The 27,616-nt window shown below is 36.9% G+C and overlaps 1 protein-coding gene across 1 annotated transcript in view; it reads left to right on the top strand.

Annotated features, from left to right (window-relative positions):
- Positions 1 to 27,616, top strand: part of LOC145669499 (polyunsaturated fatty acid 5-lipoxygenase-like) — a 134,222-nt gene that overhangs the window by 19,594 nt on the left and 87,012 nt on the right. The window contains exons 2-3 of the mRNA XM_081737679.1: positions 1,811 to 2,641; positions 18,665 to 18,709. Coding sequence (XP_081593805.1) covers positions 2,150 to 2,641; positions 18,665 to 18,709 — 537 coding nt within the window. The 5' untranslated portion in view covers positions 1,811 to 2,149. The remainder of the gene's footprint in view (positions 1 to 1,810; positions 2,642 to 18,664; positions 18,710 to 27,616) is intronic.

Here is a 27,616-nt window from a genome sequence, read left to right as displayed (position 1 = left end):
CCGTCCTAACTCTTTTATATACTTATCTTGTCTGTCCCTGTGGCCGTCCAAACTACTTTATATATTTATCCTGTCTGTCCCTGTGGCCATCCTAACTCTTTTATATATTTATCTTGTCTGTCCCTGTGTCCGTCCAAACTCCTTTATATATTTATCCTGTCTGTCCCTGCGGCCGTCCTAACTCTTTTATATATTTATCTTGTCTGTCCCTGTGTCCGTCCAAATTCCTTTATATATTTATCCTGTCTGTCTGTCCCTGTGGCCGTCCTAACTCTTTTATATACTTATCTTGTCTGTCCCTGTGGCCGTCCAAACTACTTTATATATTTATCCTGTCTGTCCCTGTGGAAATCCTAACTCTTTTATATATTTATCTTGTCTGTCCCTGTGTCCGTCCAAACTCCTTTATATATTTATCCTGTCTGTCCCTGTGGCCGTCCTAACTCTTTTATATATTTATCTTGTCTGTCCCTGTGTCCGTCCAAATTCCTTTATATATTTATCTTGTCTGCCCCTGTGGCCGTCCTAACTCTTTTATATATTTATCTTGTCTGTCCCTGTGTCCGTCCAAACTACTTTATATATTTATCCTGTCTGTCCCTGCGGCCGTCCTAACTCTTTTATATATTTATCTTGTCTGTCCCTGTGTCCGTCCAAATTCCTTTATATATTTATCCTGTCTGTCTGTCCCTGTGGCCGTCCTAACTCTTTTATATACTTATCTTGTCTGTCCCTGTGGCCGTCCAAACTACTTTATATATTTATCCTGTCTGTCCCTGTGGCCGTCCTAACTCTTTTATATATTTATCTTGTCTGTCCCTGTGTCCGTCCAAACTCCTTTATATATTTATCCTGTCTGTCCCTGCGGCCGTCCTAACTCTTTTATATATTTATCTTGTCTGTCCCTGTGTCCGTCCAAATTCCTTTATATATTTATCCTGTCTGTCCCTGTGGCCGTCCTAACTCCTATATACATTTAACCTCTGTCCATGTGTCACAGTGTAAACTTTTCCAAGTACTTACAAGTGTACTGTACAACACAAATTTGATAAATGGACTTGATTTCCTTGTGCTCTGAACGCTCTCCATATAAATTTCTTTATTAACTTAAGCATCAAGATGCAATAGATAACTAATGGTGATCTAGAAAGTCAAAATATAACGGTTTTGGAAACCGTTCGAACTAAGAGCATTTGCCCAGCCACGCTCTTTTAGTAAGCTGTAGTGTGGAAGTGTTAACCCTTTATTGCACTTCTTTCTTTATTTATGTATTACGTAGATAAATGTATCCAATATCCAATAATATCCAATAATATGATTTTTATGTTTTTACTTCTGGGGTATCAAGTTAGAGGATAGACGTCATGGTTGTATTACACTAGTGAAAACAGAGTTTAGTGTCAGTGTCAGCGGAAACCATGTGGTATGGAAGATTGTGATACAATGATTTTTTAATATTAAGAGAATAAAAAAAAGTTTTGTGAAAAAAATTACAAGTAACAAATGTACACATTTTATGCTTTCTATATACTTTCTGATGCTTTCTGACCTCTATGTCCGATTTATACCACTAGACGAAAACTGTGTGGTGGAAAGCTTAACTCCATTGGTGCCACATGGCATCGGGATGAGCTATTCGCTAATATACACATTTTAAGAATATCATTATTATTGTTATTGATTCACTATGATGCTAATTGGCATCAACATGCATTTTATTGTTAATTATTAAGGATAAATCTGTATCCAGAAATGGAGATGTCAAATTATTTTGAAACACCCTGTACATTTCCTTATCGTATTGTTTCAGGTGGTCTGGTTGAAGAAGTATGTAATTATAGTGGAGTTGGTAGCAATCATCCAGAGAAGGGGAAAACTTAAAGAAGTCACGAATTCTGAAGCAGACGACTTTAGGTGATTTTTTTTCTTCCTCTAAACCACGTGATCTTGGTTGCTATGACTACTTAATCAGATAGGCCTATCTACACAATGCAAAACAACATGCTAACCGCCTCTTTATATACTCCAAGAGTTCGCAACACACTAATCAAATCCGAAGCCGGTCACACCCTAAAGCATATGTGAGTGAGCAAGGACTCGCCTTTGCGGAAGCTTGTGTGTAGGTTATGCTGGTTCCTTCGATTCAACCATGGGAAGAGTATTTAGTAGTTTGTTCCAAGAGCCTTCGTTGTATATTCACGTGACAACGGGCGATAAAAAGGGTGCTGGGACAGACGCTAATGTTTGGATGTCTCTGAATGATGAATTAGGTCAATCTGTGCAAGATATTAAGCTTGATCATTTGTTGGTGAACGATCACGAACGTGGGGAGACTTACACGTACAGTGTGTCTGTGGAACGCTTCGGACCGATCGAGAAAATCGTCCTGTGGAGGGACTCAAGTGGTTTGGGAGACGCGTGGTTTGTCGATCGAGTGGAAGTGGAACACGTGAAACTTCGTAATATCAGATACATATTCCCAGTGCAAAGATGGATTAAACCTGATGTTAGATATATTTTCTATCAATATGATTCTTTTCTGCCCCAGTTTGATCCACAAATTGAGCGTCGAGTGCAAGAACTTGCTGAGAAGAGGAAATTGTATAGGTACATAGCGAGATTCAATAATGGGCCACTTCAGGTAAGATTAATATTTTAGATGATTTATTTATTTACTTATGTATAGTTACTTAGTATGCAGGGAATGATGAAAATAAGTTGGTTTGGTAGTGAATGTATTATCATGGTCATCCTGCCGTTATTAGGAGATTTCTTGCCGCAACTAGAAGCTTGTATGCTCCACGGTATTCCGCTAACCTCTTCGTCTTCACGTATGATTTTTTTTTATATTGTTCATCAATTGTACCCTTCTTTACTCCCTCCCTCTCTTTCCTGCCACCATACCCTCATGCCACCTCCCTCTCTTTCCCTCATGATACAGTTTCTTCTTAACCAGGGCCGTAACTTGTAGGGATCAGGGGGCAACTGCCTCCCAGGGAAGTTTCCCGCCGTTCGAGGGGGGTCATTTTAAGACAAAATTTTCTTCTCCATATACGATACGAACACGAAATCATAAATGAAGCATCAAACAGGTCCACTACATTACATAAACAAAACAGCACACAAAAAGGTAAATAAAACAAAAATGAATCGTGGGCCCATTTCGATATATGTTAGGGGCCCTAAAAATAATATTTATTCGTATGTTTTTGAGATTTGTCAATATTATTCCCTTAATTAACTTGTCATGTATGGAACGGTCCTAGGGGAGTAACTAACGGCCCCGCAGACCTTGCCGTGCGGAAGGGCCCACAGGCTCCGAGAGTCCGATAAAGAGTAAGAGAAAGATAAAAAGAGGGACCCAAGAATTAGGAAAAAGCCTTTTCTAGGGGGCCCAAATACGCGTATTAATTCTTGCCCCCCCCCCTCCAGAAAGATCTAAGTTACGGCGCTGTTCTTAACCAATGTCCCAACCAGTTTCTCTTCCTCTTCTTCTCTCCCCCACCATTTCTAAGACACTCTCATTCGTTTTCTGCTTGACCCAGTTAATTCTCTCAATTGTTCTCCAAAGCTGCCTTATGGCTAAGCATATAGCATACACGTCTTTGGTGTGGGAGAACCGGGTTCAATTCCCACCGGGAGCTCATGTGGTTCCTAAGTTAAAGCTAAAAGTTCACGTCTTATATAGCCTTGCTGCTGTAAAGGATGCTAAACTGTAAAAAAAAATCAAAACCATTCTTCTTCATGCACACATTTCGAAAGCTTACAGTCGTATGTCAGGGTTTCTTCCAGACATGTTTTTGAAGGAGCACTGCCCCCTTGAACTCTGAGAGTGCCCCCCTGGAGGAGACCAAAATAATACGTTTATATTATAATAATAAATAGAATAGTACCAGCAGTGCCCCTCCGAATCCTAAGTGTGCTTCCCGGAACAAATATTTTCTGAAAGAAACACTGTGTATGATGTGTCCACAAATCACGTAGTACTGTACTTATTGTGCAGTTAAGGAAAGTTGGCGTCTCAGAAGCTGCATGTTCTGTAAACTAAACAAAAAGGGATTGTTTTTCGCCAATTACTGCAGTGTTCTTTATGTTGTTATTACCAATAATTGAATATCGAATATTCTCTTAAATTCCAAGTATATTATTTTTGTTATTTATAATTATATGCTAAGATCCCTATCATGTTGTTGCAGTTATAAATTTATGATTTGTTAAACGCTGATTAAAAGCCGTAAGTCACCTGAGCTACTGTATTGATTGTTGAAAGGTCTTTGGCAGTGACACCTTCAACGCACATGTTCTGTCCAACTGTCATTCGTCTTTCTTAACTGCAGAGTATTGGTTTTAGATTAAGTAAAATTTCCCTAAACTAGGGAAATTTGCTAACAACATTTAGCAAATAGGGAATGAGGAATTATATATACAGCAGAATGCTGAAATTCAGCAAAATAGTCGGATTGAGTTACATATCGAATTTTATGGCCCTATTTTCCGTCTGCGTTCAATTGAGAACAAGCAATAAACTTTTCAATTCTCTTCATGAGCCCTGTGTCTTCGTTCTTCTGTCATTACCCTGGAGAAGGTCGGTAGTATTGAAGGAACGAACGACTAACCAAATTTAATTAAGGTCATGAACTAGTTTCTTCCTCAAATTTAATTCTATCTTCCAAGAAAATAACATTCAACTGAACTATTGCCGTAAGTGAAGAAAAACCAGTGCTACCAACATACTAGAACAGAAATGACGGGCATTTCAAAAGTAGCGTTCTTTTTTGGGACAACCTTTAGTAAGGAATTTCTACCACTTTCGATTTTAGTAGAGAGATGCGGGTGAAGATGGTATCTTTACTTCAGACACTGAATCGATTTCAAATAAATTACTTGTGGTCAGAGACGTACGAAAGGAGTGAGTGTTAGAAGTTTAACCCCCGAAATCCCAACTTTTCTGTAAATTTAGTATAATTTTAGGAGTAATTTTACAAATTTAAATATAATGTTAAATTTCAACACGCGAGAAAATTTGGCCATAAGAAATAAATTCCTGCGTAGGCACCACTTGTCTTTATCTGTTACCATATTTGGTTTATGGCAATCTACGTTGAAATCGGAAATTGCTAATTTGTACCACTTTTGAATAGAGAGTTAACGGAGGGAATGGCACCTGTTCTTCGAAAGCTTAATCAATTACAAAAGACCCTTACCAACAGCTTCATTCTTACTTCCCCTCCTTTAGATTTTACTTGGGAAGGCGAAAAAGTTCTTAATCAAGGTACTATAACATGTATTGACTAGTTCTACTATAATTGCATGTTAATACATCTTCCCATATTAAAAAGTAATGCGGTAATTTTAAACACAGACTAATTATACAAAAATATTTAATAAATATTTTTAATAATAAAACACCGCGGCTTAGCAATGTCTCTTATATTCTACACACGCCAAGTTTTGCAGACGTGTTTGGTTAAATATTGACGATCCGTCACGACAAAAATGTAGCTTTTCACGCATTTATACCTTCTAACAGGCCTTGTAGTTATCTTTTCAGTGCAATGTTTTGACACACACAAAACAGAAAAAGAAAATTATAGATTTAGTGAGAGGAGACTGAGAGAGAATCATGATTTTTTAAAAAGAATTACAGTAGTAGCCTTATATACTATTTATATGAACAACAATGTTTTATCGTCTCCGGATCAATCCGGGCCATGAGTCTGTCTGGGTCACTCCGGGTCATAGTTCTGTCTGGGTCAGATAAATTCCGGTCACGAGTGTGTCCGGGTCACTCTGAGTCACAAGTATGTGCCGGTGACTCAAGATCAGATTAGATCAATTCGGATCATGAGTCTGTTCGAGTCACTCTGAAGCAGACCCGAACAAACTGTGTCATGAGTCTGTCCGGGTCATTCTGGGTCCTAAGTCTGTCCGCATCACTTAGGGTAAGACAAGATCAATCCGTGTCATGAGACAAGATTTTCATCTGTTATCTTTGTGGTTGGTAGTCACGACAATGTTCGTAGTTTGAGGGAAATTTCCCTAATCTAGGGAAATTTCAAAGACAAATTAGCAAAAGGGAAAAAGGGATTTTCTCGATGAAAAATCCAGAGAAGTTCTCGCGCTGACCGCTTGACCAATAAAAATGCTTAAATATTTCTTTGTTCTTCAGAAATAAACAGAGGAGGATCCAATCCGGGGCCGGAGTGACCTAGGTCCCACAGTTTTTGAGTGATAAAAGTAGTTGAAGCTACTTCCCCATCAGGAAGTCGCGGTCGGAAAGAGGGATTGCCGCCGTCACCGGAGGCAGCCGGCACCCGTCCGCGGCGGCACGACGATCTACTTGTTCAAAGTTGCCGACCTTTTACCGAGGTGGCAAGCGGTCGAAAATCGTAAAATAAAATGCCCTTTGCCGACTGTTTGCCGACCGTCAGAGTCGGCAAAACAGTCGGAAAGGTCTCTTTCCGACACTCTGCCGAATCCTTATGCCGGTCTCGGCGCATTTAATCCTCATTTCCGGCTGTTTGCCGACTGCTCGGCAAGGCAACTATTCGTTGCGGTCGAAATTCGCGCTGGAAGACGCCGGCTCCGGCAATCCGACCGCGGCATCTGGTCGGCATGGACAAATTGTCCGACTGTAGGCGGCAGAATCCTGATGGGGTATTTATATATTTTTGAAAGTTTATAGTAAACTCTTTATAGTCTGGGTTCTGGTTCACCCACCCCTCAGTTTTTACTTTCTGGATCCGCATCTGTAAGTAAATCAAAACAATAGCAGTAGTTTGTGTATGTTTCGTGTGTGTGTGTGTGTGTGTTCAAAGTATCGTATTTGCACCAACTGTTGCTGGGTATATTTGTTTGTATTTTTTTTTTTTTGTTTGTTTGTTTAAAAGAAGTGATGGAAAAAGTAGAAAATAGAAGCAAAAAGGAAATAAATAAAACAAATGTAGTTGGAACTTACTTTAATATTTCTGAGTTAATCTTATCACATAACTTCTGTTATAGGAATTTGACACTCAACAAACTACGGAAAATTTGATAAGAAAAAGAAAAATTTGGTAACAAAGGGGAAATTTGGTAACAAATGGAAAAATTTGATAAGAAAAGGGAAAATTTAGTAACAAATGGGAAAATTTGATAAGAAAAAGAAAAATTTGGTAACAAAATGGAAAATTTGATAAGAAAAGGGAAAATTTGGTAACAAATGGGAAAATTTGATAAGAAAAGGGGAAATTTTGAGTAATTTGAGGTAAATTTTCTTAAGGAAACCTATGAACACTGGTCACGATGCGGCGAATAGCATTTCACAACAAAGCAGTGTGTTACCATAGTGAAAACTTATTACAAACGTGGTGTATATTGTGCAGAGATTATTCGCAAACTCAGTAGAATGTTTGGCCAACGTAATGCTCCGAATAATTCGACTGTGATGAGACTTGATTGCTAAATTTGAGAAAACCGGTTTGGTTGTAGACATTAAACCCTCTGGGAGACCTCGCGTTAGTCGTTCTGTGGAAAACATCGCCATTATGAATGATAATATTACTATAAGTTGAATACAGAAAATAGATGATAATCATGCGCTATTCGAAGCTCCGTGACTACTAACCAAAAAGACAACACATGGAAATCGTGTAACGTTCAGTGCTGCCAACTCTCTAGAACAAAAGTTGCATTTCAAAAGTTGCATTCTTTATGAGACACCCTTTACTTCCGGCTTCAATGTTTATTTCCATGAAGCTAAAATGGTAGGAAATAGCGGAAAGAGACCTTTTGGAATCGATTTAAGATCCGAATAACAGATTTCGTAGCCATAGAACAAACATAGCAATAGATTTGGAACCAACAGCAATTGATTCAGTTTGTCAAGAAAAAAATATTTTACAAAAAATGGGTGTATATTAGTCATCAATATATTAAATACTGGAATATTATAATAAATAAATAAAACATGATCTCGAAGAGAACATTGCATGTTTGCTCATTTTCATTACTTTTTTTCTTACTGATAGCCAATATGGACAGTCAAATATTAATTTCCATCATGGTTGCTGAGAGTGATTTTAAAGTCCCACGATAAAGCACTGAGGAGATAGGAGACTTTGATAATGAGGAGAATGATAATGATGGATAGAAAAAGTGATCGGTAACGGAAGAACCCCGGGAAAACCCACGGACATGATGTTTGTCCATCACAAATCCCATTTTGAGGGAGCTGGGATCGAATTACGGATTTGACGCAGCAAAGGTGAGCGCGTTACAACTCTCTCATATTCACTATGACAGTCTAATGGAGTAGTCCATCATATCACATAAAGTGACATTATAAGTTTAAAAACTGACAATGACTTATTCAGATCACTCTGTATACAGGGTGTATCAAAAGTTTGAGGCATATGCCAACTCCATTATCTGTATTTTTTTTAAAAAAAACGAGAAAATGAAGAGGAGAGTTGTTGGGAATATGTGGTTTATCATTCTAAAATGGTAGATTTTTTCAATTAAACACCTGGTGCGATTAGAAAAAATCCACCATTTTAGATTAAAAACAATATATTTCCAACAACTTTCTTTCCATTTTTGAATCAAAAGACCCAATATATTTCAGCCAATAATTTTCTTGTAGGCCTTATGTCTGAAGAACTACTTCTAGTGTAGCCAAACGCAAACTATCACTTCATTCAGTATGATATGCTTATTCCGTTAAAAAAAAAAAAACGAAAACTCGATTTAGGGATCGTTCAAAAATTTTGTGGCCCCTGATCCAAAAATGAATCAAAAGATAGGAGTATATTTCAATCAAAAATTTTCTTGTAGGCCTTATATCTGGAGAACTACTTATAGTGTAACCAAACTCAAGGTATCACTTAACTCAGTATGATGTGCTTATTCCGTTTTTTTTTTTAAACGAAAACTCGATTTAGGGATCGTTCAAAAATTTTGTGGCCCCTGATCCAAAAATGAATCAAAAGATCCCATATATTTGAATCAAAAATGTTCTTGTAAGCCTTATATGTGGAGAACTATATATAGTGTAGCCAAACTCAAGGTATCACTTAACTCAGTATGATGAGATTACTCCGTTAAAAAAAAAAAAAAAAAGATTTAGGGCCCGTTCAAAAATTTTGTGGACCCTGATTCAAAAAACTACTTATTGGTCAAGATCGCAATGTTTTGGTGCATTTTTTGATCATTCCTAAAATTCTTGGCTAAAATCAATCTTTTGATCGCACCGTTCTTCTTTTTTCTTTTTTTTTCATTCTTAAAATTCTTGTTTCATATCTTTATTCAAAACGGACCTGACCTATGGCCCCGGACTTTTGGCACACTCTGTACTATCTTTGTTTTGTACCTTTTTTCAGAAAACAATCAAAAACATAGGCCTATATTAAGTTATTTTAAGTACATACACAGATTAGAAGCTGTATGTACATAACAAATATCTTTAAAGTTCTCAACGAAAGCTACGTACATATCTACAAGATAAGATAGCTAGCTGTATCTTAAACCAATTATTTGACTTACTGCATAATTGATAAGAAGTAACGCGTATATTGGCTTGTTAAAGATCATTTTTAAAAAATCGTTTTGCACTTAAAAGTGAAGTGCTTAGACTCTTATATTAGAGAGAAAGGCTTGAAAATTGTTATGTACTACTACTTTACAAGTTTACTTGTACAAGTCCCCGCCCTTCGCACGGAGAGAATATGGTTTAATCAAAAATGCTATAAAATAGAGGCTCTGCCCATACGTATCTTCATCATATGAACTCCATGAAGCAAAAAAAAAAAAAAAAAAAAACGAGCATCGTCTAAACGGGCACGTCTGATTGGCTACTCTCGTTTCGCCATGATTGTTGGCTCGAAACATTGCGATCTTATTGGCGTAGGGGCAGAGTAGGTGTGGCAAAGCTGTGACGTATGACTTCATGATTTTGTTGTATGGGCAGATCCTCTATTTTATAACATCGTTGGGTTTAATTAATACTGTAAGACGGGGTTATTTTGCACATCCGGAGTAAATTTGCACAAAATATGAAAAGTGTTTCACAGTCCTCTGTCAATAAAATCATGAACTGTAAAGAGAAAGTTTCAAGTGCCACCGTAAGATAGAACATCTAACTGTATTTTCTTTGCCTATAATATTAGGGGTTAACTTCAGTTCTAATTACCTGGAGGGTTTGTTGTTGTAGAGGTATGGAAAGCAATCACTGTAAAGGCCGACAAAATTTGAAAGATATCACATATAAGAATTTCCATCAAAGTTAAGTCAGTTTCGTCGAATACTACTGTGTATAATGGAACTTTGAGACAATAGTTGAAATTGAAGTGTGATATGTTTCAAAGTCATGAAAAAGATAAAACTGGGAGAAGGCGGTTTCAGCCTCTAATCGGGGTTAATTTGCACCGGTCCAAAGTAACTCCTTAGATAGGAAATTATTACTACTGGCACTGCCTGCCTTCTAATTTCAGGCTCAGGCCCGTCTTTCAGATCCGGTATCTGAAAAATTAAACCGGAACGGGTTATCATCATTGCCATTTTTTTTCTTTATTAATTATCCATTATATTTCAGGAAAAGGGAGAAGGAAAAAGGGAAAAATGAAAACAACTACAGCACACAACACAAAAAACAAAAAACAATAATTTCCCTAAGTGCTATATTCATTTGCATGTCTCTTAACTGCCTCCCTTAGTTCCTAATTGTTTCCTATTCCTATCTTAATAGTTTATCAAAATTTATTAATGTTTATTATTTACTAAACTATCTTACCTAATTAAGCCTGCCTAACATGACTGTTTATTTTTGCTAGTGTTTAATTATTCTATGGTTTTATTTATTAATATTTTTCTTTTTTTTAATTTTAGATTGTTTATGCATATTTAGTTTTTTCTTTATTTATTTGTTGTTTACGCATTTATTTATTTATTTATTTATTTACAATATCAGTTATTTTTATTTAGTTTCCATTTCATTCCCTTCTTTTGTGTACTAGTTCTCCATATTTATACTTCTTTCATTATGTTATTATATATTATTTATTCATTTTGTTATTTATTTATTTATTTATTTATTTATTTATTTTGGTCTCCTCTTCTTTCTTCGGTTTCTCCCTCTATGATTTTTGGTTAATCCCTGTATGGTTTTGGGCTTCTCTCCTGTGTTTCACTAGAAAATGCACTAATTTACTAATCGATTTTCACTTGGTTTTTCCCTGTATATCTTTTCTAATTTCACCGTAAACACTGATTAACACTAGAATAACAACACTAAGCACTACCACTGGCTAAAATCACATACATTTTTGCACATATTCACTCTTCTCACTTATTTCAACACATTCCAATATAGTTATAATCATAGACGATTTCCCTATGGCTACATTAGTTTTAGCTGATCCTAGTGGTTTATGCTTGTCCAATGGAGGAGTGTTCTCACTCGAGTATCCTTGTCGAGTAATCTCAGTGATACAGGTTTGAGGTCCAGGGCCCACTCAGAGCACTTAGTGCAGGCCCTGGTCCGTTGTGTCCTACCACCTATATCCGAACTGAGATCCGCACACCGACTGACTTTATTCCAGTCTGAGATACTCCTGCCATCCAGTCCCTAGCGAGGTAACAGTAACCCCACCTATGGGGTAACTTCGCAACAAAGGTTATATTTCGAAACTATGCTCATACTGAATGTTTACTGATGCACTTGCACGAATGTTTTTCTTATATATCTAGCTATTATATGTTTAAAATACAGTGTTCTAAATCATTACGTTTGTAAGTTCCATGCGATTTCCTTTAAAATTCCTTAAATCTGGCGCAAAGTAACCTCGTCTTACGGTACTGTATTTAAATACTTTCGTTTGTGTGGTTGTTCCTGGCACACGTCGTGCATTTTCGGTTAACTTCGGGCGAACTTCTGAAGATGACCTCGCTTTGCCCCCTAACCCTTTCTCCCTGATTCTATAGCAAATATCAAGAAACAGAGAAATACATGATTAATTATTTTAAGTGAAAATTCTAAATACTAAATTTCATGTCTCCAATCTTACGGAATTCAGAAATATAAACATCTTTGTGTATTTTATACAGAGTGGCCCAAAAGTAGATATACACCCATTCGTTGATCAAGTATAACTTTCTAGTTTATGGGTTTATTTGATTCGGCTCTTCCGAGCTTAAGATGTAAGTAAAAACACATTAAGAACAAATAATAAAGAAACTAAGTCTACCTGATGGATAAGAATAAGAAATTATATAAAATGCAATGAGCTGATCAGTACGGTACTGTATACTTACTTTTGGGCCACCCTGTATGGTATAATTGGAACCCCTAGCTCTCTTTTTCTCCTTCTAAGACTAATATTGGGGCGTGAATGTTTAATTACTTTAAATAAAAAGTCGAAATGCCAAATGTCGTGTCTCTAAACCTAAGGGATTCCGAGATATAGATGTCTTATTATAATAATCGCAATTCCTCCCATTCCTATCTTCCTTATTTGCACATCAAACTTTCAATTTCCTCATACCCACATCCTTAGCGTACCTTACACCACAAATCCTAGGTACTGTCGAAATTTCAACTTTTGTGCTTAAGCAATATGGTTTAGATGTTGATCAGGAAGGCAATCAATCAAGACTATACTTATAGAGAGATAATGAACTAAACACACAGAGGAAGAAAAACGTACGTGGGTTATGTAAAAACGTAGGTTACGTGCGTAAATCCTGTAGTTTTGGGGCTTAATATACGACTATATGGAACATACTATAAGAAACGTATAACTGAAAACGTATGTTTTATAATAGTTTTCGTATAAGTGTTTCATCTATGCATACTTTCCGGATGAAAGAAAGAACTTTATATAGTCAATCAGGATCTCATACATATATAATTCTAAAGTGTTTATATTTTGTTAAAACTCGTACTTATCTTTCAGTGCAATGGTTTCACACTTAAGGACGCACACAAGAAGCGAGAAAGACAATTATAGATTCAGTGAGAACACATACACACACACACACACACACAGAGAGAGAGAGAGAGAGAGAGAGAGAGAACATTGTGTTTGTTAGAATTGCATTAGCAGCCTGCCACATCACCCCATGCATTGCAATGTTTTATTTTTGGGTATATTCGAATCACACTTCATTACGAGTTCTGATTCTGACTGCCTTCGAATGTTCCGAGTCACGAACTTCGTGATGCCTTGGAACGCTGCCCTGCACTCTCCAAGTGCATGACATTGAAACAGTGGCGTATTTACGATTTTGTTTCGGGAGGGGCTTTGTTAACTTTCGGGGGGGGAGGCTTTGCCTGAAAATGTGAAAATTCTGTAAGATATTTCATATACTTGACTATAGTAAGTAAGATTTCGGGGGGGCTTAAACCCGGAAGCCCCCTAAATACGCCACTGCATTGAAATCCCAGTCCTGGTTCGCTGCCCTCGTTCTTGCATTAGGACGCAAAAACCATTAAAAAAAATCAACTAGATTTCCTGTATTAAATAGTTTTCTGACATACTGAACAGTTAAGCGTACACGTTCAGTCACCGTTTAGCAAAGATTACCTTACACAAACTTTTGATAAACAGAAATACAAACATTGTTGCGTAACTAGTACTCCACAACACGACTCGTATGTTTTCCTTCTGTTATCAACCACCCATTTCCGTAGCGATATATATATTGTAATCTTTACTCTTATCTATTTTCTGGAAGCTTTGCATCGAAAAGAGTAAATAAGACATTTAAAAAATATATATTATTGATAAATCATTAAATTAAAAGATAACAGTGTTTAACAACTAGGAAACACTGATCCCAGCTTCAATGATCTTTTAGGTTATTGAAGACATCATCATCATAGGTATTCTTGCCTTTATTTACAGGTTACTTGCCACAGCTGACAAGGGAGCATCTTATATTGATAGTAACGTTGCCCAATCAAACAATGTGCAATCGATAAGGAAGTGAAGGAAAGTGGGAAATCCAAAGTTTTACGGGCCGACACCCCAAGACACAGAAGATAAAGAGGAAAGAAGAATCTAGAATCATGTGATGATTGCAATGCAAAAGATACACTGACACAGAGAGAACTTCAAAATGATTAAAGTAATCAAAATGGTATTTACACAACAGCATAGTAAGCAAACATTATACCCACAGACATGCTCAATAACATCATATGTAATGCAGTGTTGCCAACTGAGCAAAAAATGAAGTTTTGTTAAATGGCACGGAACAAATTATAACATGTAGAAAATCTAATTATGAGTAGAACAATACCTGTGAAGTCATGATGTACAGTGTTGCCAACATATGAAGATAGACCTACATGAATCTCGGATAAAAAAGAGTACATACAGTACCAACATACTGCGGAACGCTTTATCAACAGCAACACTGAAAAATTGACTAACAATAATGTATGAGGTGATACAATATCACGTGCATCAGAAAAGTGAGCCTGCTAACCAATCCAAGAGTATGCATCATTTTAGTTTTGTATGCTGTGTTTGATACTATTCTAATTTTCCACTTGGGCAAATCTGCTTCGACACTGTGCTTCGTCCCTTATTTTCGTACTTCAGTGATTATATTCTTGTTTGTGTCTCATATTTTGGTTCTGTACTGTATGTTCTCTTCTACATCCGAGATTCATCTAGGAATTCATATAGACCTATCTTCAAATGTTGAGAACACTGTACATCATGACTTCACAGAAATGATTCTACTCATAATTAGATTTTCTACATGTTATAATTTGTGTTCCGTGCCATTTAAGAAAACTTCGTTTTGTACTCAGTTGGCAACACTGCATTACATATGATGTTATTGAGCATGTCTGTGGATACAATGTTTGCTTATTATACTGTTGTGTAAATGTCATTTTGATTACTTTAATCATTTTGAAGTTCTTTCCGTGTCAGTGTATCTTTTGCATTGCTATCTTCACATGATTCTAGATTCTTCTTTCCTCTGTATCTCCTGTGTTTTGGGGTGTCGGCCCGTAAAACTTTGGATTCCTATCTTTTCTTCACTCCTCTATCGATTGCACATTATTTGATTGGGCAACGCTACTATCAATATAAGATGCTCCCTTGTGAGAAGCTTTTATTCTCCGCGTTGTTAAGCTAACCTCTTCGTCTTCACGTACGGTCTTTCTGTTTTAATATCGTCCATTAATTGTAGTCTCCTTCGCTCCCTCCCTCTCTTTCCTGCCACCATACCTTCTAGCATATTATTTATGATATAGTTTCTTCTTAGTCAATGTCCCAACCAGTTTCTCTTCATCTTCTCAATGATATATATATTGTTCTTTTCTCCCTCACCATGTCCAAAACCTGTTCATTCCCTTTCTGTTTGACCCAGCTAATCTCCTTCATTCTTCTTAACACCCACATTTCGAAAGCTTCAGTCGTTTTTCATCATTTTTTCCCGTAATGTCTATTTTTCTGCCCCATATAGTACAATGCTCCACACGAAGCATTTGATGAGTCTTTTTTCTCAACTCTTTATTGAAGGATCCATAAAACACACTTTTCTTTCTCTTTCGCCATTCCTATCTTTGCTTTCATTTCATGTTCACACCTTACAACATCACTAATACGTGATACTACCCAGCCATCGAAAACTAGTCATCTATTTTCTCCCCTCCTACTTCTATATTTGACAGCGGCCGCTCCGTCCCAATCACCATGGCTTTTGTCTTTCTAACATTTCTTTTCATCCCATATTTTTCACAGCCCCTTCTCAAATTTTCTAACATCTTATTGCTTTTCTTTTCAAATTCTGCAACAAATATTATATCATCTACAAATCGTATACACCTAATCATTTACCTCCTACTGAAATGCTTTCTTCATTTAGCACTGTTTTTCACTATCTCTTTCTTCTAAGTAGATATTAAGTAATATTGGCGAGAGACAGCATTGCTGTCGAACTCTCCTTCCAATTGTATTTTCCTCTGTCCTTTGTCATCTCTCTGACTCTATAACTAAGGCTAAAAGCACTGAGAGCTATTCGGAAGGTTAAAAATGGAAGTAACTAGTAAGACTAAAAGCATTGCGAGCTCTTCCAAAGTTTAAAAATGGAACTAAGACTAAAAGCATTGGGAGCTCTTCCGAAAGTTAAAATGAAACTAGTAAGACTAAAAGCATTGCGAGTTCTTCCGAAGGTTGAAAATGAAACTAACTAGTAAGACTAAAAACATTGCGAACTCTTCCGAAGTATAAAAATGGAACTAAGACTAAAAGCATTGTGAGCTTTTCTGAAGGTTAAAAATGGAACTAACTAGTAAGACCAAAAGCATTGCGAGCTCGTCCGAAGGTTATAAAGGAACTAAGACTAAAAGTATTGCGAGTTCTTCCGAAGGTTAAAAGTGGAACTAACTAGTAAGACTAAAAACATTGCGAGCTCTTCCGAAGGTTAAAAATGGAACTAACTAATAAGACCAAAAGCATTGCGAGGTCGTGCGAAGATTATAATGGAACTAAGACTAAAAGCATTGCGAGCTCTTCCGAAGGTTAAAAATGGAACTAAGACTAAAAGCATTGCGAGTTCTTCCGAAGGTTAAAAATGGAACTAAGACTAAAAGCATTGCGAGTTCGTCCGAAGATTAAAAATGGAACATATTAAACGCTCTTTCTAAGGCTGAGAATGAAACAAGGACTAAAGCATTGAGTCCTCTCTACTATTTAAGAAACATTGGCGTTTCTTAGTCTTAAGGTTGGTCCTACTTGTAAGAAGTTTGGTTTAACACAGCTCCCTGTTTGTTACCCTATTTGTGCGTGTGTGTGTGTATGTATGTCCTGGAGACAAAAAAAAATTTCAAGAGCTTGTAGACGAATCAGCACCTAATTTGGTGAATCAAAAATTAGGAATCGAGTCCGTTGATGGACGCGATATTGAAACCGCAAGTAGCGGAAGTGAATCATTTCTAGTTTTTACGTTGATCGTTATTAAGCAAAAACGATAACAGATACGGAGAAGCGGTTTTCTGCAAAAAGATACATTTTATTGCTTCTTTTACTCTCTATTAAGCCCAGAAATGGCAGAAATCAAATACTTGTGTGGTTTTTGACGTTGATCGCAGTAGAATGAAAAACGTAATCAGTAGCGGAAGGCGGTTTTGTGCAACCAATCAAATCCTAAGAATGTATTGCATCTCCCCTGTTTTCTCTCTCTACTACTACCACTTCCGGTTTCAATATTAATTGAGGAAATATCACCCCAAACAAACCAAACTCCTTGACGTGGTGTACACGTGAGAGTGCTAATTGTTTTTATTTTACCCTACCAAAATAGGCTATATTTTCTCCTGTTAAATGCATTTTGTAGAGATCCAATATTTTGAAAGATATTTGACAGTCAAAATTAGCCTATTACTAAAATCGGGGGCACGGTGGCTCAGTGGTAGAGCGCTTGCCTCTGGATCGTGAGGTTTCTGGTTCAATCCCCAGGCAAATAAATTTTTGAGTTTTCTCGGGGTATTCCCGTTTCCTCCCTTCCTCTCATTCCACCAATTCTACCATCGTCATTCACTTGCCTTAAGCGTCGTCTTCCTTATCCTAAAGGGCATAACTTGGGACGTTGGGGGTATGATGGCTCAGTGATAGAGCGTTCACTTCTCGTGCGTGGAATCCATGGTTCGATTCACGCTCACACCAAGTGGGCTTTGTGATGGACAAACACTGTATTCGTGGGTTTTCTCTGAGTTTTCCCGTTTACTCTCACTTTTTCCATTCCATCATTGCCTTCATTTTGTCAGCATTACTGTCTCCTTTAGCCTAGCGGACATATGCGTGGGACGTAAAACTTATAGAAGATAACTTGGGGCGTTAGATTAAACGATTTCATTTTTTTAAAACTAAAATCACCTCTAGCAGCGCCGTAACTTAGATTTTTTCTAGGGGGTAACCATTAATACCCGTATTTGGGTCCTTTAAAGAAAGTTGTTTTTCTAATTCTTGGGCCCCTCTTTCCATCTTTCTCTTACTCTTTATGCCCCCCCCCCCCCGGAATATGTGAGCATTCCCGCACGGCAAGGTCTGCGGAGCCGTTAGTTACGCCCCCGGGCCCGTTCCATACATGACAAATCCATTAAGGAGACAATATTGACAAATCTCAAAGCCATACGAATAAATATTATTTCTAGGGCCCCTAATAGTAGACATTTTTTTTTTACTGAAATGGGCCCACGACTCATTTTTGTTTTATTTACTTTTCGTGTGCTGTTTTATGTAATGTAGTGAACCTGTTTGATACTTCATTTATAATTTCATGTTCGTATCGCATATGGAGTAAGAAAATTTTGTCTTAAAGTGGGCCCCCAACGAACGGCGAGGAGCTTCCCTGGAGAAGGGACAGTTGCCCCCTGCCTCCACCACAAGTTACGGCCCTAATCTCTAGAAAGTTGTTAAAAATTGTGAAATACAAAATGTAGCTATGTATTATCCAAATAGTAGAATAAAAAAATGTTTGAATTACGGCAGCGCTGTTACAATAACAAGTTCTAGGGATTAACAAGAAATTCAAAGCGTTATCGTATGCTCATGTTTAATAACGTTATTCTATTCGTTATTAGTAAAACAAGTGGATCAGTATTGCTTCTTTTTCTTTTGCAGGTGGTAGATTTTGTTGCTAGAATAATATTTATGTTTATTCTTTCCAGGTGGCAGAGTTACCAGATGATGAGGCGTTTTCTGAGAAATATTACGTAAGTATTTGCACTCTGATTAGAAAAGAAACCTGTTTTAATTTCTTTTTATCGTGTCTTTAACATTATCTCCCTCTCTCTCTCTCTCTCTCAATATGTCTGTAGCTAAAACCATGTCATTGTGAGATGGCTTGGCAGCTTACTCTTTAAATGGCCCTAATTTTTAACTCGAAAATCAAACAGTGATCTCATCGTAGGCACGTTACTGAACAAGAGGGAAACTTACAAGTTCACTAAACAGTGTTGCCAACCTGAAACGCTATAAAACCCCATCTCGAGAGGCAAAAGATCCCACTTTGTATCTTAATTTCCCATATTCTATTATTAATATTATTGTTAATAATAATAATAATAATAATAATAATAATAATAATAATAATAATAATAATAATAATAATAATAATAATAATAATAATAATAATATGAAAATGAAACTTATATATGTCGCTTGTTACTTTTTCCAATCTCTGGGTAACTTATCAATACATTTCGATCCTCTACATTTATAAAATAGTTTGTTAGTAACTAACTAACTCTATGGGCTATGGAGCCCGAAAGTTGAATGCCGCATTCACAAAAGCTCTCCACTAACTTCTATCCTTAGCCACCTGGATCCAGTTTCTACTTTGTATTCTTATTTCTGTGTGATCCATCTTAGTCCTCCCATCCGCCCCTCAGTCTTCCTAATGATCGTGTACTTATTTGAGCTTTCAGTTAAAACTTTGAAAGCGTTTCTACTTTCTTCCATTCTGGGCACATGACCTACCCACCTGAGCTCCTAAACTTGATGACCCTAACAATGTTTGGTAAACTGTATAAATTACGCAGTTTTCGCCATTCTCCATTACCGTTCTTTTTGAGTCCGAATATTCGTCTTAGGATTTTAGTCTCAAATCCTGTCAATCTGCATTCTTCCCTCGGAGTAAGCGACCAAGTTTCACAACCATTCAAGGCAACATACATGATTATCCTTTTATATATTTTAAGCTTCAAATTCGTTGGTAGAACACGTAACGACAAAAGATTTTTAACCGAATAATAATACGAATTCTCTGCCTTTAATCAGTACTTAATTTCTTCGTGGACATGATTTTCGTCTGTTAATATTTATCCTAGATATTTGAAACTATCCACTTTATCAAATATATTATTCGGTATTTTAACGCATTAATAATTTACGATCCCGACGAAATCATGTATTTACTTTTCTCTGCATTTACTTTTAAGGCCATGTTCCTGCAAGCGTTTAATAAGGCCTCTGCATTTCTTTCTATTGTTCTCCTATCATCCCCTATTAAATTTACATCATCAGCATACGCCATAACCTGGTGAAGGCCATTCAACTCTAGGCCCTGGTTGATATCTTTGATTTTCCTTATAGCGTATTCCAGAACAAAGTTCAATAATAATGACGACAACGCATCTCCTTGTTTGAGGCTATTCTTGACTGAAATCTCGTTAGCAAAATTAAACTACCGCTAATTTTAGAGTTTTTCTGTGATATCTTCAAAACAAATAAAAATATTCGAAAAGCAGAAACGTAGTGAACTAGACAATACGATTTAGCGTGTGATACTTTTGTCACAACTGCTCTATCTGCTTTCGACTTGCAACTGTAGATAAATTTAGCAGTTTTTGCGAGTTCTGTAAATAGCGACATAGCAAAAACAGATAGGTGAATTGTGATAATGGTATCACATGCAAAATCGTATTGTCTAGTTCACTACGTTTCTGCTTTTCGAATATTTTTCGAATGTTTTGAAGATATTACAGAAAAAGTCTAAAATTAGCGGTAGTTTAATTTTGCTGTAGTAAAGACCCTAAATCGCGAACAGTTATGTTGTTAACATCTTTGTATCATCCATCACCTTATACTGAGCAGAATGATATTAGAAAAATTTTGTTCTCCACACATTTCATGCGGAACGTTTGAAAATATTTTGTTTTTCGATTCATATTTTGCTTTATTTTTTCCATTCGTTCATTGTTTTTGTTTTATTCTTTTCTTCAAATACTAGAGCACAAATTTCGTTCCTTAGTACTTCATTTTTAAGAATCACATATGATTGAACTCCAATAGCATGGATTTTGCCGATGACAAAGATACCTTCAGACTAAAAGTTGACAATATTGGCATGGTTAATGATGACTCATTCGTGTTACTACTCGGTTCAAAATCTCTTGTCGTCGCGAATTCTGTCGAGGAATCTGAAGCTTAAAATATAGAAAACAATAATCATGTCTGTTGTTCTGTATGGTTGCGAAACATGGTCGCTTACTCTCAGGGAAGAACATAGACTGAAAGTATTTGAGAACAAGATCCTGAGACGAATATTCAGACCCAAGAGGAACGGGAATGGGGAATGGCGGAAACTTCATAACGAGGAACTACATAATTTATATGGTTTATCAAACATTGTTAGGAGGGTTCAAGTCTAGGAGGGTTAGGTGGGCAGGTCATGTAGCTAGAATGGAAGAAAGTAGAAACGCTTTCAAAGTCTTGACTGGAAGACCAATCGGAAAACGACCATTACGAAGACCTAGGCGCAGATGGGAGGACAATATTAAGATGGATCTCGCAGAGATAGGAATACAAAGTAGAAACTGGATGTAGTTAGCTAAGGATAGAAGTCAGTGGAGAGTTTTGTGAACGCGGCATTGAACCTCCGGGTTCCACAGGCCATAGAGTTAGTTAGTTAGTTAGATGACGACTCATTATGCCTACTTCCCGCTCCTAGAGAATTTCGTTCCAATAATGTAGCACTAAATCGCCAAATATTGAAAATTTTAAGCATTACAATAATTACGGATATGATGGAATGTTTTCTTGGGATTCTGAATGGATTCCCCAAATAAATAAAATAAAATAAACACGCTATTTCTTACCGTTATTGCCCTGATATACAGGATTAGCATAAATGATTCATTCATTTTGATAAGACTTTATTTTCAAAAGTATTAAACGGCACCATGAAAAATATATATGAAAAGAACCATAAACTCACCAAGTTTATACTGTGTGACAGTACGAGTTCATTATCTTTCCGGTCTGGTGTGGCAGTACAAGGTTAGCACCTGTCGATACTGCAGGGAAAACAAGAGAAAAAGTTTTGTGTGCTTGAATATGCCACATGTTCGTCTGTTATAGCTGTGAAACGCGCTTTCAGTAGAGAGTACGGAAAAGAACCGTCATCTCCGTGGCTAAGCGGTTAGCGTACGCGCCTTTGGCGTGGGAGGCCCGGGTTCGATTCCCGGCGGGAGCTCATGTGGTTCGGATTCCACGTTAATCAGTAGGTCCTCGTCTCATATAGCCTCGCTGCTGAACGTAACGTTAAACTCAAAATCAACTCAACTCAACTCAAGAACCGTCATGTAAACAAAGCATTTTGCGGGGTGGTATCGACAATTCAAGGACATTGGTTGCTTGTGTAAAGGGAAAAGCACTTGGCCTCCCAGATCTCCTGATTTAACGCCGTACAACTTCTTCCTGCGGGGGTACGTTAAGGACCTTGTTTACGCACCCCCACTGCCGCAATCCTTAGTCGAGCTTAAAGAACGCATCAGTGCTGCACTGCAGACAATTAACAGGAGTATGCTACAAAATGTATAGAATGAGCTCGGGTATCGTCTGGTCGTGTGTCATGTCACCAAAGGGGCACATATTGAGCATTTGTAGAGGGTGTATAAACTTCGTGAGTTTGTAGTTCTCTTCATATATCTTTCATGTTCTTCCGATCCTTACACATAGCATAATTTGAAGTCTAAAAAGTCGTGCAATAGCTCGTAACGCTTAATTAAATTACAAGCAAATAAATCAGGATGAATCAAGATTTTGTGACAATCTTGATTTGCTAAAATTTACGGGAAAGAAAGAAAAAACACAAGACTTTGTGCAAATATTGAATGCAATGATAAAGATGGCTATCTTAAGCATATTATTTTCTGTAAGTTAAATACTGTAAGCTCCATCCCACACTGCTACAACATACAAGATTGTTAAAATGTTTTGCGTGTATTTACAATGCTTGTATGATAGCATGCAACTTTTATAGATCGAATTGATTACATACGTTGTTAACACGCGATGTTCAATTGTCTAAAAAGTAAACTTTGCATATAAACTCCCTCTGGTGTCGATTAGACATATCTCAAGCTTATCAGCAACCAATCACGGCCACGACACGCCAGTACCATATTGTAAATAAAATTTATTACTTTTCTCTCAGGATACTGCGAAAAAAGAAAAGATGTCTTGTTTTGCGTTAAGATTTCAACAGTGGTGAAAACTAATATCTCTAATAAATTTTAAAGTATTTAGTAGCATCCATTTCATTTTACTTTTCAATAGAAAAAATTACGGTATATTGCACACCGATTTTTCTTAAGCATTTTTAAAGTAAGAATCACTTTCATTAGCTAAAATGTTCTGCGGACTACAATACCTTGTTCTCTTCGAACTCTTCGAAAACATTTTTTTCTCTTTCTCCCTTTTTAAATAACTTGAACAGTGGCGGATCTAACCTGGGGCCGGGGGGCCTAGGCCATCCACTTTTTTTGAAGTGACAAAAATAATTTAAGCTATTATTTATATATTTTTGAAAGTTTATAGTAAACTTATAATATTCCTATCATAGTCTGGGTTCTGCTTGTCCCCTAGTTTTCCCCTTCTACATCCACCCCTGCATTTGAATATATATTTATACTGTTTCACTATAATTATGTTTTTAAAGTATCAGGTGTCCAATAAAGTTTATCCCGTTTTTTACATTGAGAATTAACAACACAATAATTTCGCGTAAATACATTTTATTCTACCATAATAAATAAATAAATAAATAAACCTTTAATTATATGTTCCCAACGAGTTATAAGCTTATAAGTATAAATCCCGCGCTTTTAAAAATTATTGTCTCTAGAGCCAAAAAAAGAAAAAAATAATTGTCGCTTGCGTGATATCATCTCGGTTTCGGAACTTGCTCACGCAAATGTTTATACATGGCCAAAAACAGATTATAGTCGAACGGAGCAATGTCCGAGGAATAAGGAAGACAAGGTAAAATTCCCAACCAAGTGTGATGATCAACTCCTTGGTCGCTTTAGTCATATGTAGTCTGGCGTGATATTCAAGAAGAATCTTTCCTGTCTTGTTAACCAGTGTTGGCTGCTTCTGATGCAGTTCAACTGCAACCTTTTGCAACTTGGACGAGTTCATCTCGGTTGTGATAGCTTTTGCTGCCCTCTAGCAATTCAAAGTGCACAATACCAACAGTATCTTCTGTTGATGAATGTTTGGCGGCAAATGCTACAGAAAAATTTATCACAAATGCTGTTTCTTTTTGGGGTTAGTATGTAACAACTGTTTTCACACACATGTCAATATGCAGGGTGTCTCAAAAGTCTCTTGACATAGGGTAATTGTGCCTCCAAATATGATGTTTTCAATCTAAATTGAAGATTTTTTTTAAAAAAAATGGATGGCCAGTTCTCATTTCAAACATGCCATCATTCACCATACTCCTAAACGTTAGCATAAAAGACAGACAGTCACTTCATTTACTTCTCTTGTGGGTCCAGATAAATGGCAACGTTGCATTTACATTTAACATTGGGCGCACGAAGAGTGTACAGCCCAAATGGCTCGTCCAATTAAAAAAAAAATCCTTCACTAGATTGAAAACATCATATTTGGAGATGGTCTTCCCCCTTACATTTCGTTGTATCTCTGATAATAACAGATCTACCCTATGTCAGGGGACTTTTGAGACACCCTGTATGCTCCAAGAATGTTGCTTTCTGGTGGTGTGTTAGTAATGAGGAGCAAATGATGATCCACTTGAGTTTGTTTTCCTGGTCAAAATGGTTAACCCATTAACGTACGCGAGCTCCTCTGTTCGATTCCCAGAGGAAGCTCATGGAATTCGAAAACCACATTAATCTGTAGGTCCACATCTCATGTAACCTCGCTGCTGAAAGGGACGTTAAACTGAAAAACAAATCATTGTACAGGCAGTAATTATAAACCAGTGAATTTGAAACGCATAAGCTGTTTCTTAATTACATATTATCTTATTTATAGTGTATATTTTGCATATTTGCACGCATATTTTTACACTTTTTAGTACATATAGTCTAAATCTGAGACTTGTAAAGACAGCACCGCTCACATGAGCACTAATTATCACACATCCGCCAACCTCGTATTAGTGCTAACGACACCGCACGAAAAAAAGATTAGTGGTTTTACCAGAAAGTCAAATTTTCCAATTCTTGTGTGCAGGGCTGTCTCAGCATGAAGACAGTCCCCGTCTACTTTTAATAGTTGAGCATTAATTTTTGGAAAGTGTGCCACAAATTAGTACTGAATTAATGCTAATTAAGAAAATTATTATTGTTTATAGTCGTGAAGATCATATTCTTCTAATGTTTTTTTTTTCAGTTAGCTGGGGTAGGCTTTTCGGATCGCTCAACTTTCTTGCAGTTTTTTACAATCTCAGTCAACTTTTTCGCAGTTTTTCTTACAATCTCAGTCAATCTCAGTGAACTTTCTTACTGAGATTATTCTTACAATCTCAGTCAACTTTCTTGCAGTTTTTTACAATCTGTCAACTTTCTTGCAGTTTTTTACAATCTCAGCCAACTTTCTTGAAGTTTCTTACAATCTCAGTCAACTTTCTCGCAGTTTTTCTTACAATCTCAGCCAACTTTCTTGCAGTTTTTACAATTTCAGTCAACTTTCTTGCAGTTTTTCTGCTACTGGTCTCACCATTACTCTTCTCTGAATCACTTTGTTCTTAATTTTGTCCTTCCGCGTCACTCCACACATCCATCGCGGCATCTTCGTCTCAGCAACATGTAATTTCTGTTCCTCTCCTTCCAATATGCCGCTCCTTATAATAAGGCAGGTCTCACCACTGTTTTGTAAACTTTTCCTTCAAGGCATGTTCGTACCCTCTGGTCACACAATACTCCTTCCGCTTCTCTACATTTTGTTCAACCGTTACTAATTTTACTGTTTACATCCACTTCCATTCATGCATTTTCCTGCAGTATTGATCCAAAGTACTTGAATTTCCTCGTCATTACCACCTCGCCTTCGATCGGTCGTACTCTTGTATTCTCCATTACATTTTTTTTTTCGGAAAGGACAAACCTTATAATCCTGTGTTGGTTTTACTAATTCTAAGCCCTTTGTTCTCCAATGCTACTCTCCAGGTATCTAATTTATATTGCAATCCTGCCTTGGTCTCACTTATGGGGCCGCGGTGGCTCAGTGGTAGAGCGTTCACCTCTGGTGCTTGGGGTCCCGGTTTCGATTGCAGCTCCGCCAAGTAAACTTTCTGGTGGACAAACACCGTGTGCGTGGGTTTTTTCGGGGTTCTCCAGTTTCCTCCCACTTCATTCATTCCACCATTTCATTCATTACTCATCATCACCGTCTCCTTTAGCCTAACCGGCATAACCGTGGGACGTAAAACTCAAAGATTTCATTTCATTTCATTTTTTGTTCGCACTTATCAGCACAATGTTATCTGCAAGTAGCATATTCCAAAGTCCCTGACTGTTGGATATCCTTTCTAAATTTATCCATCACAATGGTAAGAGAAATATTTATTTTTCAATGTTTTATCGTCAGCACCAGTTTTTGCCATAAATTCTAAAAGTAGTGCTCTAATATTAAAAGTGTATGGGGCTGTCTTCACGTGAACATAATTCCACTCAATCTTGTTAGTATTGATGCACTTATTTTCAAAAGCATGCCAAACATTAGTGCTGACTATACCACAAAGAAAGAAAATTATTTCTCTTACAAGAAAGCCAAATCATATAATTAAAGCCGGGAATTAATGGCGAAATAAAATTCCGAAAATGGCAGGTAAAATGGCAAAATAAAATAAACAAGCAATCACGAACTTTGGGGGGAAAAATAGATACTAAAATATGTAAAAGCTATAATAGGCTATAATTCGTTTACTAATCGAATAAAATGTTTCATTTTGCACTTTCTACCTACCACTTAAAATTCTGGAAACTTACGCAACCCGTGACGGGACGACATCTAACAATTCATTCGCCATTCTTCAGTAGTAACAATGAAACAATAACTTAAAAACACTATCACATTTTATTCACACGCGGTTACATTAGCACAAACATTCAAAGCAAAAAGAAATACTAAAGTGAAGTCATTTTACACTACACTAGGAGTTTATTTTCACTTACGAAAGGTTTTTCATATTTTTGTTCTCTGAAATTATCATCTTTAATCTCTTTTGTTTTCTGAATTAACATCTTTTTAAGATTTTCAAAGAAAAGACTTTGTCTCCTGTCAGAAAGAATCGCTTTAGATGTGAAAATGATCTTTCCACATCTACAGATGTCACTGGAGCATACTTGAAACATGTAATTTGGGAAGGATCCATGTCACTGTCAACAGTTGTATCAGCATCACCTTCCAAAACACTAGCGATGTCCTTCAATTTTCGCAAATCTGGATTAGCACTTACAACACGATCACTCTTAAGCCGAATGTGCTCGCCCTTGTCACCAGGTACAACATTCAGATCGTTGGGAGTATCATTGAAGATTTTCAGAGAACTAGCGACAGTCGTTTTTTTTTTTTTTTTTTTTTTTCAAGCTTGGCAATAGCATCTGGTAACTTGGCAAAATGTGTTGCAATGAAGACTAAGTCCTTTTTCAAAGAATTCTTCTTAAGCAAACTTTGAGCAACCTTAATTGAAGACGCATCATCCTCATCAAAAGTATCAATGATTCTTTTGATGAGTTCAAAGTTGTTAGCATAGTAAAGAACAGCTGTAATCCATGTATACCATCTCGTTAAGACAGGCTGTGGTGGAAGCGGAAGTTCAGGGGCTAATTCACGAAACACACTTGTTCGCGAGGGAGCTT

Source organism: Thermobia domestica, chromosome 14 (genome assembly GCF_964235325.1).
Source record: "Thermobia domestica chromosome 14, izTheDome1.hap1.1, whole genome shotgun sequence".
In the NCBI taxonomy this organism is placed as follows: Eukaryota; Metazoa; Arthropoda; class Insecta; order Zygentoma; family Lepismatidae; genus Thermobia; species Thermobia domestica.
Note: the sequence above shows the minus strand (reverse complement) of the source record. Positions and strands in the feature narration are given on the sequence as shown.